Below are 11,679 nucleotides of genomic sequence, written 5' to 3'. Positions count from 1 at the left end.
GAGAATAGAAATTTGGAGAACGTAAAAAAAAGCTAATACATGGTATCTAAGCATAAATGCAAAGTAAAGAAGACTTGAAAATAATCCAAAGTTTCAACAATAAATATTTATTTTTTTCACACTGTGCGTAACAATTCATTTTTTGCAAAGTTGACTGGCACTCATAAAAACAAGTAAAAAAAGACCATTTGATAAATCCTAACAAACTCATTTCAACATCAACCTTTTCAGAAAATATTGAAGAAGTAGTTTTATAATCTAGTCTGTCACAAAATTATACACAAATTAATAAAAAAATTAACATTATTTTTTTATTAATCCAAGCAGCTGGGGATAATAACTAAAACACACAACGAAACAGCAGATAAAGCAACGTTGTATGCAGTTATCGTTGCTTAAAATACATAATTGAGTACATTACCACCGACATTGTTGGATCAGTTAAACAAAAATATCAAAATATAGTAATTGCAGTCTATGATGTAAGTCCACATGACTGGAAGACAATTGTTCTGTATGAGGTCAAGACATACTTTCATTACCTTTAAATCCACTACTCTGGTGGGATGCAAAATGTAATAAAAAACAGGCACAGTTTTAATATTACTGGTACACTTTTTGGTCATCTCATCCAAAATAATCAGACTCCTGATGGCCAGTGAACTTCTGCGTTACACTTAACACCAACCCTTCAAATACAGAAAACAGAAAAACAACATTGGTTTCAAGTACAATACATTTAACATCAGTATTATCTAATATGATAATTCTATGTGCAAAAAACTAAATAACACACTAACATATTTCTTCTGCAACAGAACAGAACAAACACTCTGAACAATTTACTTGATCAAAAAACAATCATGACACAAGCTGTCCTCTAGAACTTGTCCAAAACAGGACTTTCAGTCTTTTTGTGCAATTATCTAAAGATCGCAGACTGGCTGGTGGGATAAGAGCAGATGCTCCAGTGGTCATTTCCCTTAAGACAGATCAAAGTGCACGTGTATGTGTATTGACAGTATAGGAGGATCCATCTTCATTTAGGGCAAATGAATGAGACAATATAAAAGCTGTCGTGTGGCCGCAGTTGTAGAGCGCATGGCTACTGCTAAGACTGCAGAGCAGAAAGGCGCCGCTCGATACACTGCTTACCTGAGAACAGATATATTGAAAAATTCAGATTAGAAAAAAATCAAGTCAAGACCTGGTGGTTTATGTGTCATAGTGCGGCCATATACATTTCTCTATGCTGTCAATGTCCTTCTCCTCAGTGATGATTCGGGACAGACCCTCCATCAGCAAAAGGGCTTTGTGGTAACGCTGGACTGATGCTGTGCCATAGTGAAACATCTCATCTAGGGCAGCACACTGAACCTGAATGCAGTAACAGTCACATTAAGGCCAAGATAAAGATGATTACTGAAAATAATCTGAATATCAACATCGCTCCGGCTGTGAGGTAAACGCACCATTTCTACAGTGTGGCTGTAGATGAGCTTCTCGGCTGTGAGGCCATTGAAGCGGTCCATAAGCTTTTGTTTGTCAAGCAAGAATGTCTGCAGGCGATGGTTGAGAGTGCGACAGTATGTTACACAGCTCTTGTACAATTCATTCAGCTTCCTTATCACTGCAAAAAGAAAATACAGTATGCAGAGACATGTCATTATCCTTAAAAATAATATGTTATCACGCTTCAACCGGAAATGCTTGCTTTGAAATGGTATTGCTTTCATTTTTTTATCCAGAAAGCTCTACAAAAATACATACATACTTCTAAGTCTACAAAAGTAGAGAGCTTGATTCCAAAAAAAGAGGTCAATGGTCTCACCTTGCTTGACTGTTGCAGAGGGAAGCAGTCGGCCTTGCTTGAAAGTCTCTTTAGCAGTGTGCAGTGCTGATGACAAAAACTCTTCGGCCTTCATGTACAACACTAACTGCTCTGCATAGCTGAAATACACACGTAAGAAAACAGCAGTCATCTACAAGCAGATTCGGGAGGAATGGGAGCTATTGTACATGTTGAGAAAAAGTAATACGCCTCTCACCTCCATTCTCTACTCAGGAGGCTGATCTGATCCGTCACCAAACTCTGCTCTAGAAAGGAAACATCGGGACTGCTGACAGCCTCCGGCATCGAGCACTTTGACGAAGCCAATTCCGTGACACAGAGGACAAAAGCCAACGTGAATCGCAGCTCATTAAGCTCATCTGTGTGAGCCTGCTGTGAAGACAACAAATACTGTGAATTTGAAACTGTTTAATATTCATCTGCAAATGTCTGTAATTTCCAAACTACTTAGAGGGTTTAACTCAAAGTATCATCATAGTATTAGTCTGTACCTCCATCAGGGTTTCTTCTGGGAGATCTGGAGGGTGGAAGACCAGACTGCTGTGTTGAGTAGAGTCCATGGCTTCACTCTCACTGTTTCTACGGCTTCCTCCCTGGAGAAGCCGACTGTTCAGTAGCCAGGCTGAGTTAATGTAGCTGGGGGAGCCTGAAATTAACAACAAGACATGTACGGATGAACCATCAACAGCAGAAATGTACAGGGTTTCCCCTACCATTATAACAGGGGGCGCCGCCTGAAAAAGCGTGCACGTGGCACTTACACCAGGGGACCAGCAGACTGACTACTAAAAAGAATGAACAATCCCAGTACCACCATTCTTGTACCATCCCAACGTTCAAATAATTCATATATCAAATGTTGTCTGGTCAGTGGTTGTGTTTTGCTTAAGATTATTTCAATTGGAAATCTACATTTTATCTAATTTATGCTCTTAGTGAACCATAAACTACAAAAAGCCAGACATAACAAAAATACAACCTCATTAAATCACCCGTGAACACTTACCTGACATTCTGGGCCCTGTGGTATCAGGGGGAGTGTTTTCTCTGGATTGAAGACCCAGGGTGAAGATTGCTGGAGGAGGGCTGTCTGAGTACAGAAAGCCTCTTTGACGACCAGTAGGTGGGGCTGTAGGAGTAGATAAGCTGAGTTTAATAGTTCATCCTAATGACCTCCTTGTAAATTGTCTCCCACCCAGCCCACCCCCAGTAAATGGCATGGTCATGGTCATAGCGGGAGATACATCAAAATACAGGCTTTGCATGATGTGTATTTTTATTTCACAAGAGGGATCGGTTTTCCCTTCCCTTTACATTAATTTAAAGGATTGGTTAACCAGTCACGCTATGAAATGTCGATCCTAATCTACAACAGCAGCTGCATAGTCTTAAACACTTAATAAAGACAAACCGTGTCATTAGAAAACATTAGTGTTCCTATTTGTTGCAACGGTACCTGTTATATCCATGCTTTTCTCAGAGTTGAGGCTCTCGTCGCTATCCTCTCCAACAAGGTGAGCTCCAAAGGCTGCCTTCAGTAGCATGTCGGACAGCCTGCCTGTGCTCAGTGATCTGGACGTCAAATACAGCCACACACACCATCGAGAGCCTTAAGTTATTCATCAGATGGCTTCTTTTGTACTGCGTAATTGAGGTGCCTTAAGGCTGAATGTCTCAATTTGATGTTGATTAGTGACATGAACACCTACACATCATATGATTTTGCAGGTTACATTGTCAGATAACTGTAATTGTGATATTTGTGAAATATAACAATATTGTACTGTTCAGATCTTCTGAAAGGGCCGTTCTTATTGAGGGACTTCGAGCTGCGGTTGGTCTGGGAAGCAGGAGAAGGTTCAAGGGATTGCAGGTCAAGAACTGTCCTGATTCGGTTTGGCATTCTCGATTGAACCTGTTGAAAAGCCAAATGATGATGTTCAAAAATCATAATTATTGAATTTGCTACATAGAAAGTGCACAGAAGGAGTGACTTCGGCTGTATTGAGGGAGAAACAAAACTGCACACATCCACACATCTGACAGGTTGTAAGCCCACCTTGGGACTGGGGGTGTCCTTCCTGTCTGGAAAGCCAGCGAGCAGTCCGGTTCTTGTGCCGTGCGGGGAAGTCTGCTCCGTGGTGTTTGGAGTCATTCCGGCTAGAGTATTATAAGGCAGATCGGCAGAAGGAAAAGTGGGTACAGAGAAAATAATCATGACATGTTAAGAGATGGTGGAATATTTAGTGAACCCCCAAATGGGCCTATAATTCTGTCGGAGTGGGACCTCAAAAGTGGCTGTAAAAGAGCTGTGCTTGAGAAACACTCTCTAAATGAATGAAACAAAAGCCGATCGGGATGCCTACCTAGCGGGGAGGACTGTTGTGGTCGGGCTCCTACACTTGCCAGCCGTAGGGAGTCGAGGATGAATCCTGGAGAGCCTCCCTGTTGTGGGGAACTGCTGCCAGCACAGCAGAGTGTGACCCTGAATGACGAGAAACATGGTGAGAGGGAGGCACCAGGACACCGAGGTGGGTGTCGAGATAATACAACCGAGCGGCTGTACGTACCTGGTGGAGCCATGCAGGCCGACGGATTGCAGGTTCTGTGCCATACGCTGGTAGTTTTGGATCTGAGTCGGGACAGGAATAGGCGCCGAGGAGATGCACTTACGGCCAACAATTGCAACAGGCTTGCTGTATTGATGACAGAGGAAACAAGAAAGCTGTGATGTTAGATTGATGAAAATAACAGTGGATGCAGCGTTCCTCACCTGTCATTTCTGAAATTGGAATTTACATGAAAAGTAACGCAGTTGGGTTCAAGCTCCCTCATCTGAACACTCATCTGCAAGCCACCAACATGTGAAGCTGGCTGGCCTGGTCTTACCTAATGGGCTTGGAGCGAGGGTGCAGCAGGGGTGAGGGTGGAGGCGTCTTTCCTGCATTCCTGAGACATCTCTCAGCCAGTGGTGAGCTTCTAAAGAGATATATCGGTTAGCTCAATCTGCACAATAAATCATATAGCTGACGTACATTCACTTACAAGAAATTATTCTATTCTATTCTACATTTAAACATGTCTACAATTAGATAGATATCTGCTTATTACATCCTCACAGTTTATACCAAAGAAATTAACTATTTATTTATTTTTCAAAAATAGTTCCATAACAATAATCCTTAAATAGACTATTTAGGATAAATTATTCACATCTCTATCATAAACATAGTTTGCTAGTGTGAGGTCAAATTTGATGCTGTCAACATAATAATTAAATCATTTTCTCAACCATAATTGCTGATTAACTGAGTATTGTGCACCCCTCGGAGTGACTACCTACCCACTGTATATCAGGCAACTGTCAATCGGGGACCCAACTTCCAACTCACATGTGCACCCACCTACAAAGTAGTAAAATAAAAATAGTCAAGACTCCTTGTGCTGAAAACCACGACTAACACAATAATCCAGATGTCTAAAGAGGGATGTCTCACTTGGAAACTGAGTTTGCACCATGACATAGTCCTCTGAGTATGACGAGGTGCTCTTACTGTCTTGATTGGCTTTTTCTTTTAGCAGGAAGCCGTGTGGGTTCTGGGTAGGCGAATACTGTGCTTTGGGCTGAAGTTGGTGCATTTCTCCGTCGGAATGCTAGGAGAGTGTAAAAATATAAATAACTGTTATATTAAATACAGGTATGATATATTACAGGGACACACATTCACCATTAGCAGATTTACATGTCACATCTTTGACAGTGGAGAGAGGTGTACGCACTTGAGGGGAGGTCAGGTAGGATGTGGAGGAGCCGCTGGAGGAACTGACTGAGCTTGACCCGGGTAAAGAGATCACGGCAGGAGGGGAACCTGTCAACAGACAAACATAGATGTGCTTGTGTTAGGACCCCGGCGACAGCACCTTCATTGATTCTGAAGAGACAAGCAAGATATAGTCCATACATTTCTTTGAGGATGAGCTTGCTTCCAAAAAAGGATGGTGGAAAAACTCATCTGCAAATGTAAAGATTAATACATAAGACAGGCTTTTTAGAAAGGTAATGATGAGTTGAAGAGTGAATGAAGAGTTTCTGAATTATGAAGAGAAGAGTCTCACCAAAGCCAAACCTTTCTTTGTGGTTTCTTTGCAGCAGACCCAACACTAAGTGTCTTAGGTTAGGAGAAGTCTCCTTTGGGATGCTGGGAAAAGAGAGCAAATCTTGTTTGGATATTAATTTCTTCATACACTGTTGTATGTGTGGCCTTCATTTTTATATTATATTTATCTGTTTATTATAATATTTTGCACTTGCCTACTCAATGTTGTCACTGTGCTTTCAATATATATGTTCCAAAAAATAAATAATAATAATAGTTTCATAAATTCAGAGTGATCTGTAAAATGTGTAAATATATAATCGAATATGTGGCATCAATTCAAAGTTTCTGGGCATCAGAACAGAGTGTGTGTGGGTGTGTGTGTGTTTAAATCTGCATGGAGCTATGTGGGTCATGTGGAAAATGATAGTCGTACAGGTTAATAGCTGCCGACTTGGAGCGGGTTATATATAGAATGACAAGAAAACCATGAGGCCACATACTGCATCTTATCACGCAACTTTATCACTGCAAAAGATAAGCATGGCCACGAGGCAAACAGACACCATGGAAACAGTGAGAAAACAACCCCTGTGAACGCTTTCTGGGATTCACGGCATAAGTGTTCAAAATGACTTCAAATAGCCAAGAGAGATAATTGTGAAGGCATTTGTGAACTCATATTAAGGCAGATATAGAGACACTAGAATTAGCACCATACCTTTGTTAGATATTCAAAGTTCAAGAGGATTGGTCCCGTCAGGTGTCCGTACACATTTCTTCCACATAAGGACTATTTTTAAATGGTGTTAAGGGTTTCATCGAGGGAAAAGCATACCGTGTGCACAGATCATCCACACACACAGTCATTCATCAGCGAACTGAGTGCAGAGAAGACAGCTTTCACTGTAATGTCGTTTATAGATTCCTCTTATCATATTATTGTGTGTATTGTGTACAGTACATAGGTGTGTTTGCATTGTGTCGCCGACTCACTTGGGTAAGAGGGTCCTGTTGCTTTCATAAAACAGACGGAGCTCCTGCGGTGTGCTGGCCTACACACACAAGTTACACGTCAAAATTACCGTTGATATGCAAACCAACAACATGCAAATGAATGCATCTGGATCCTGGAGCTTTTGACTATGTGGCAGTTTGAAGATCCCACCAAGGGCAAAACGGAATGCTTGGCGATGCCAGGGAAGCCAGCTAAGTAAACACAATCATCATCATCATCGTGAGCAGCAGCACGTAACCTCACCATGAACCCTTGGCTTATCTCAACTCAGGGACCTACAAAGGCAGAAATATGACTCGGCCTCCCCATCATTCTCAAGGAAAATGCTTTCAAGGAACTGCAACATGAATAACCTCAAATGTACAAAAGGGTCAAGTGTTTGTTCTTATTTAACTGGATACATAAACGACCCATCATATGTGGGAGGGTCTGTGAAATATACAAACAACAGAGCAACTGTGTCACCTGAGCAGTCATGTGAACAGCAGAAAGTAATACCGAGGTTGCGAAACAATATTTGCTTTGGGTCGAGGGGAAATGGCGCACAGCCATTTCTGCATTGCCCTCATCTGTACACAAGGTGCTTTCCTAACAAGTAACCAAACCATTACAGCATTTTCCAACTCTTAACACTGGAGATCAGAGATAGTGTCCCCAGTAGACAGCTGGTGCTTAATGGTCTCATAATGGAGAATCTGTTTTTCTGTGTTGTCAAAACACATGGATCTTGTTTCGTGATCATTTAAGGGACTCAAGCAAACACGTGTTGGTGAATTTTCGAAATCTATTTACCAAAACCCCTAAAAAGAGCGATGGGACAGTTTTTGTACCGGCATGGGTACGTGCACTCACGTGAAACGGAGCCTTTCCAGTCAGGCACTGGTACACGATGGTACCTATGCTCCACAGATCGGCCTTTGCATCATAGTTCTGGGACATGATGACCTCCGGTGCCTGTGTCCAAAAAACAAACACAGCTTAGAGACGCGGTGACATTACACTCATTGGGTGCACGAATCTCACAATACTCACCATGTACATGGGTGAGCCACACAGCGTGGCTGCCATAGTGTTGGTCTGGAGATGACGAGCAAAGCCAAAGTCAGCTGGAAGGCGGGTAAACAAGGTGAGGGACAGAGAGTACCGTGGGTACGTTCAGTAAGAACTTTACTAACACATTCCTATGGATGTATTCACTTCTTTTAATACTCTGCTGAGTGACGTCATACCTATCTTAATGGAGGTATTGATGGGGCTGGACCTGCGGCCCTCTGGGTGGCAGAGCAAGATGTTCTGAGGTTTGAGGTCTCTGTGGAGGATGTCTTTGCTCTGCAAGACCTTCATGGCCTGGCCGATTTGCTGCAGGAATACGCGGATGGTGTCCTCCCTCAACGTACCCTTAGCTGTTTTCAGAGGGATAAAATCAAAAGATGGTCACGGAGGAAGTCACCATGGCAGTTAGTAGAGGCGTCATAACTTGGTGTTTAAATGCAGGTGGAGAAGTGGAGGTGAGAAAAACAAACAAACAAAGTCAGCATTTCTTCCCAGTATCCCCCCCCACTTAAGCGCTGTTCATTCAGCCTGGTGTAATACATATTATATTAAAACACAAAACTTGAAATGTGTTCGATTAAAAGATTTAATAAAGTTGTGTTGGTAACAAGCATAAAGGACAGCTAGTAAACGGGGTTAAAAGGATGGATTCAGGACATTTGTTGACAAAATGTAATGTAAGTAATTATGTCAGCTACAGCTTCAATAAATTGTAATGGAAATTATTAATTATGAAAGGTTAATAATGATACAAATTGTTTGTTTCAGCCATTGATCTTACAAAACAATTTTTTCTTTTTTGGTTACAACGTTCACATTTTTCAACATTTACGTTTTTGCGTGAATTCACATTCACGCAAAACTGTAATATAATGTAAGTTGAATATGCAAAAAATCTCATCACATCCGCGCGTCAATGCTGTGGAACTTTGTGGAACAGAATTTTGTTTACGACAGGGCTTGTTGTGGGTATTAATGTCAGGGCCGTCTGACATGCTCGCATACTCACTACCTTCCCAGGACACTTCTCAGTATTTCTAGCTGCAGTGTTTTTCCACCGAACAGGACAGGGGATAAGTGAGCGGCAGATGGGTGAGGTCATGTGGGTGCTCCGTGAACCTTGCCAAGAGTTGACTGACTGTTGTGCTGCAAATAGCTGGATGTGCCGCCTTGGCCAGGGACGCAGAATGGGCAGGTCTTCCAAATAAGAGACGCGGGCGAAGTGACAGAATTAGACCGACGATCTACAGTTAAACAGACACCGCTGGGGTAAATTAGGCCTGAGAAAAAAAAATTGACTCCATGCCCTGCAGCTGCGTCATCATATTTTGATGCAGGGTTTAAAATGGGACGTTGTCAGAGTCCAATGAAAAACAGTTTTCATTACATTGAACCATGATGAAATTCATTCAACCGAGGTCCTCTTAAAGCCAACAAACTCAAAAGCTGGGGCATAATTTGCTTAGTTTTGTACTGGCATCTAAGTTGTTTGTTGGGGAGAATAACTTCACTTTCGCAACACTGAGGACTAGTGTGAATGTCCCAATCTCAAATCAAAGAAAAAACCTTACTGTAGTGACATGAGAGCTGTGTTTATAACTGCGGCACGTAGCCAACTTACAGTGAAGGTACTCTGCCAGGTCGCCTCCATTGCAGTACTGAAAAGATGAGACAGGCAAGTTGCATTAGGTGCTTTGACAATGCCGCAATGTGTAGAGATTTGCGTTTCTCCTGTCAAAGACCGGACATCGGCATTTCAAACAAAACTCACCTCCATTACGAGATACACACACCCTCCCATTTCCTGTTGATAAACCAGATGGAATTTTATTATTTTCAAAAAGCTATAGTTACTTCACTACAGTGCACAAATGACAACTTTACATATTATCTGTTTAATGTCGAGATATGGGGAATTAGGACCCACTCCGACAATCAATCAATCATCATCTTGGCAGTTGTGTGTGTGTTGCCGAAATGCCAAGAGTGACACAGACACATTTCTTAAGACTGACTTGACTCTTTTCGGCCTGTCACCGGAAGCACTGTCAGAAAGGTTGCGCCTGCTTACAATGGCTGACCCAGGGGTCCGAAACCGTAGCCGCCTTGTTAAAGCGCCTCTGTGTGTTTGAGTGAAACCCCCGAAATGCACAGCGCTGCACGGCAGGTAACCTCACACTCTGCTGTCAACAAAACCCTCCCGTAGCCCGATCTAGAATGTCATTCAAAACCCCGGCCCTCGCAGGCTGGTGCGCGTCGGCTGTGGGACGCCGCTTACATTCTGCGTTTAATAAGCTATTGTCTAACCGGCTGCGCCCTGCCATCTGTCAGGAATGGAGAGAGATCAGCTCGCTCCTGCCCTGGTGTCTGCCAGGTGTCAGTAAGGTGAGAAGAGGTAAGCGCGTGCAGACGCACGTCAGAGCGAACGGTTAGTTGGCTGTGATGCAGTTCAAGGAGGTTCACTTAGTCGTACGTCGGGACGTGGTGGGAGATCAATATCCTGCTAATAAAGCTGCTATGAATCTTTTAGGATCCTTTGTTTGAAGAGGTGGTTATAAAGTGTGTGAGAGCAGAGAGAGGGGGGGGGGGGGAGAAGACAAACTCTTATTTACCTGGTAGTCAAGAAGTCTGACAATGTTTTCATGTTTGAGTTCCTGGAGAGGGGGGAAAAAACATTTTAGTTCAAAAGGTGACAAAGAGAGAATGACACAGAATGTGTGGCAACATTAATCTTATCTTAGTACCTTCAGGATTTTTATTTCTTTACCAAGCAGCGACTGCGATTTGGCCAAATTTTTCTTGTTGATGCATTTCACAGCAACTACCCAGTCACGTTTCTTGAAGAGCAAAATAGGAGTGGGATATAAAACACACACCAGTCTCACGTGCATCACCGACGGCAAAGACCGATTCGTTCTCGGATGTATAAGTTACCTCTTTATGTCTGCCTTTGAACACAACTGCGAAGGCCCCGTGTCCAATCAGGTCTTTCCTGTTGAACTCAAACTTCCCAACAGTCTCCATGAAAAAATAAGAAATGAGCGCGTCCAAATGTGCGAGCGGGTTCAACAGGTGGAGCGAGACGTTCGGTCCCGCGACACTTCCGCCGTGCCGGTAAATCCCATTTCGTCTATGGAAAAACGCTGTCTTCACATGTGACAAGAAGGAAGAACATATCGGTGACACACGCCGGAGTTTCTGTCAACACGAAACGTCAAAAGCCACGAGCGTAGGAAAACAAACAAACAACTGTACGTAAACAAAAATAATAGCGACCCGCTGTTCTCATTTAACGATTAAAATGAGTCGCTGTTACTTTTCTACGTCCACAATAAGTTATGAGCTCACGCTAGTAATGTTTGTTTTTCGAGACTGAGGTCAGATATTATCGTCTTACTCACCTTTCTAAACATTCGCTGGAGTTATTCATATCTCAAGACGAGCATGCGCAGACCGGAGTGCCAGCAGTTTGATGGTGGCGCGTTCAGGAACACCCCGTAAACTACTAAACTAATATCTACATTGGGCAGCAATTTATTGCAATGTAAAAAGCTATTTGTTTTTTCTGAAATGGATTAATAAAAAATAAAATTGAATAATATGTGTATAGATTTTTCCTTATATTATTGTGTATATGGTGAAAGGCTTGTAATGAAGAT

At 42.4% G+C, this 11,679-nt stretch overlaps 1 protein-coding gene across 9 annotated transcripts; it reads right to left on the bottom strand.

Annotated features, from left to right (window-relative positions):
* Positions 1-91: 91 nt before the first annotated feature.
* On the bottom strand, positions 92-11,508 carry ulk1a (unc-51 like autophagy activating kinase 1a). 9 transcript variants are annotated; one of them, XM_040196391.2, is made up of 28 exons: positions 11,422-11,508; positions 10,955-11,167; positions 10,765-10,857; positions 10,633-10,674; positions 9,792-9,824; positions 9,642-9,678; positions 8,197-8,370; positions 8,000-8,073; positions 7,820-7,921; positions 6,946-7,004; positions 5,969-6,051; positions 5,815-5,865; positions 5,633-5,721; positions 5,350-5,506; positions 5,196-5,256; positions 4,742-4,831; positions 4,423-4,548; positions 4,219-4,337; positions 3,912-4,012; positions 3,637-3,767; positions 3,309-3,424; positions 2,859-2,981; positions 2,344-2,498; positions 2,049-2,224; positions 1,832-1,950; positions 1,473-1,630; positions 1,242-1,377; positions 92-1,155 (listed from the first exon to the last, which is right to left on the bottom strand). In XM_040196391.2, exons 1-28 carry the CDS (start codon positions 11,431-11,433, stop codon positions 1,112-1,114), a joined length of 2,874 nt encoding a protein of 957 aa, XP_040052325.2. In that variant the 5' UTR covers positions 11,434-11,508; the 3' UTR covers positions 92-1,111. The 9 variants fall into 9 exon arrangements, with proteins under 9 accessions (XP_040052325.2, XP_040052327.2, XP_040052326.2 ...); XM_040196393.2 differs by having other exon boundaries at positions 2,049-2,221; XM_040196392.2 differs by having other exon boundaries at positions 4,742-4,828.
* Between the last annotated feature and the right edge of the window lie 171 nt (positions 11,509-11,679).

This window comes from Gasterosteus aculeatus, chromosome 13, assembly GCF_964276395.1.
Source record: "Gasterosteus aculeatus chromosome 13, fGasAcu3.hap1.1, whole genome shotgun sequence".
Classification (NCBI taxonomy): Eukaryota; Metazoa; Chordata; class Actinopteri; order Perciformes; family Gasterosteidae; genus Gasterosteus; species Gasterosteus aculeatus.
This window is presented reverse-complemented; position numbering and strand designations above follow the sequence as displayed.

Excerpts from the sequence above, each read along its gene's own strand:
- ulk1a (XM_040196391.2), bottom strand. Across the intron at positions 4,832-5,195 it reads AGTTGCCTGATATACAGTGG|AAGCTCACCACTGGCTGAGA; the intron begins GTAGGTAGTCAC and ends ATATCTCTTTAG. Across the intron at positions 3,768-3,911 it reads AGGACACCCCCAGTCCCAAG|GTTCAATCGAGAATGCCAAA; the intron begins GTGGGCTTACAA and ends GCTTTTCAACAG.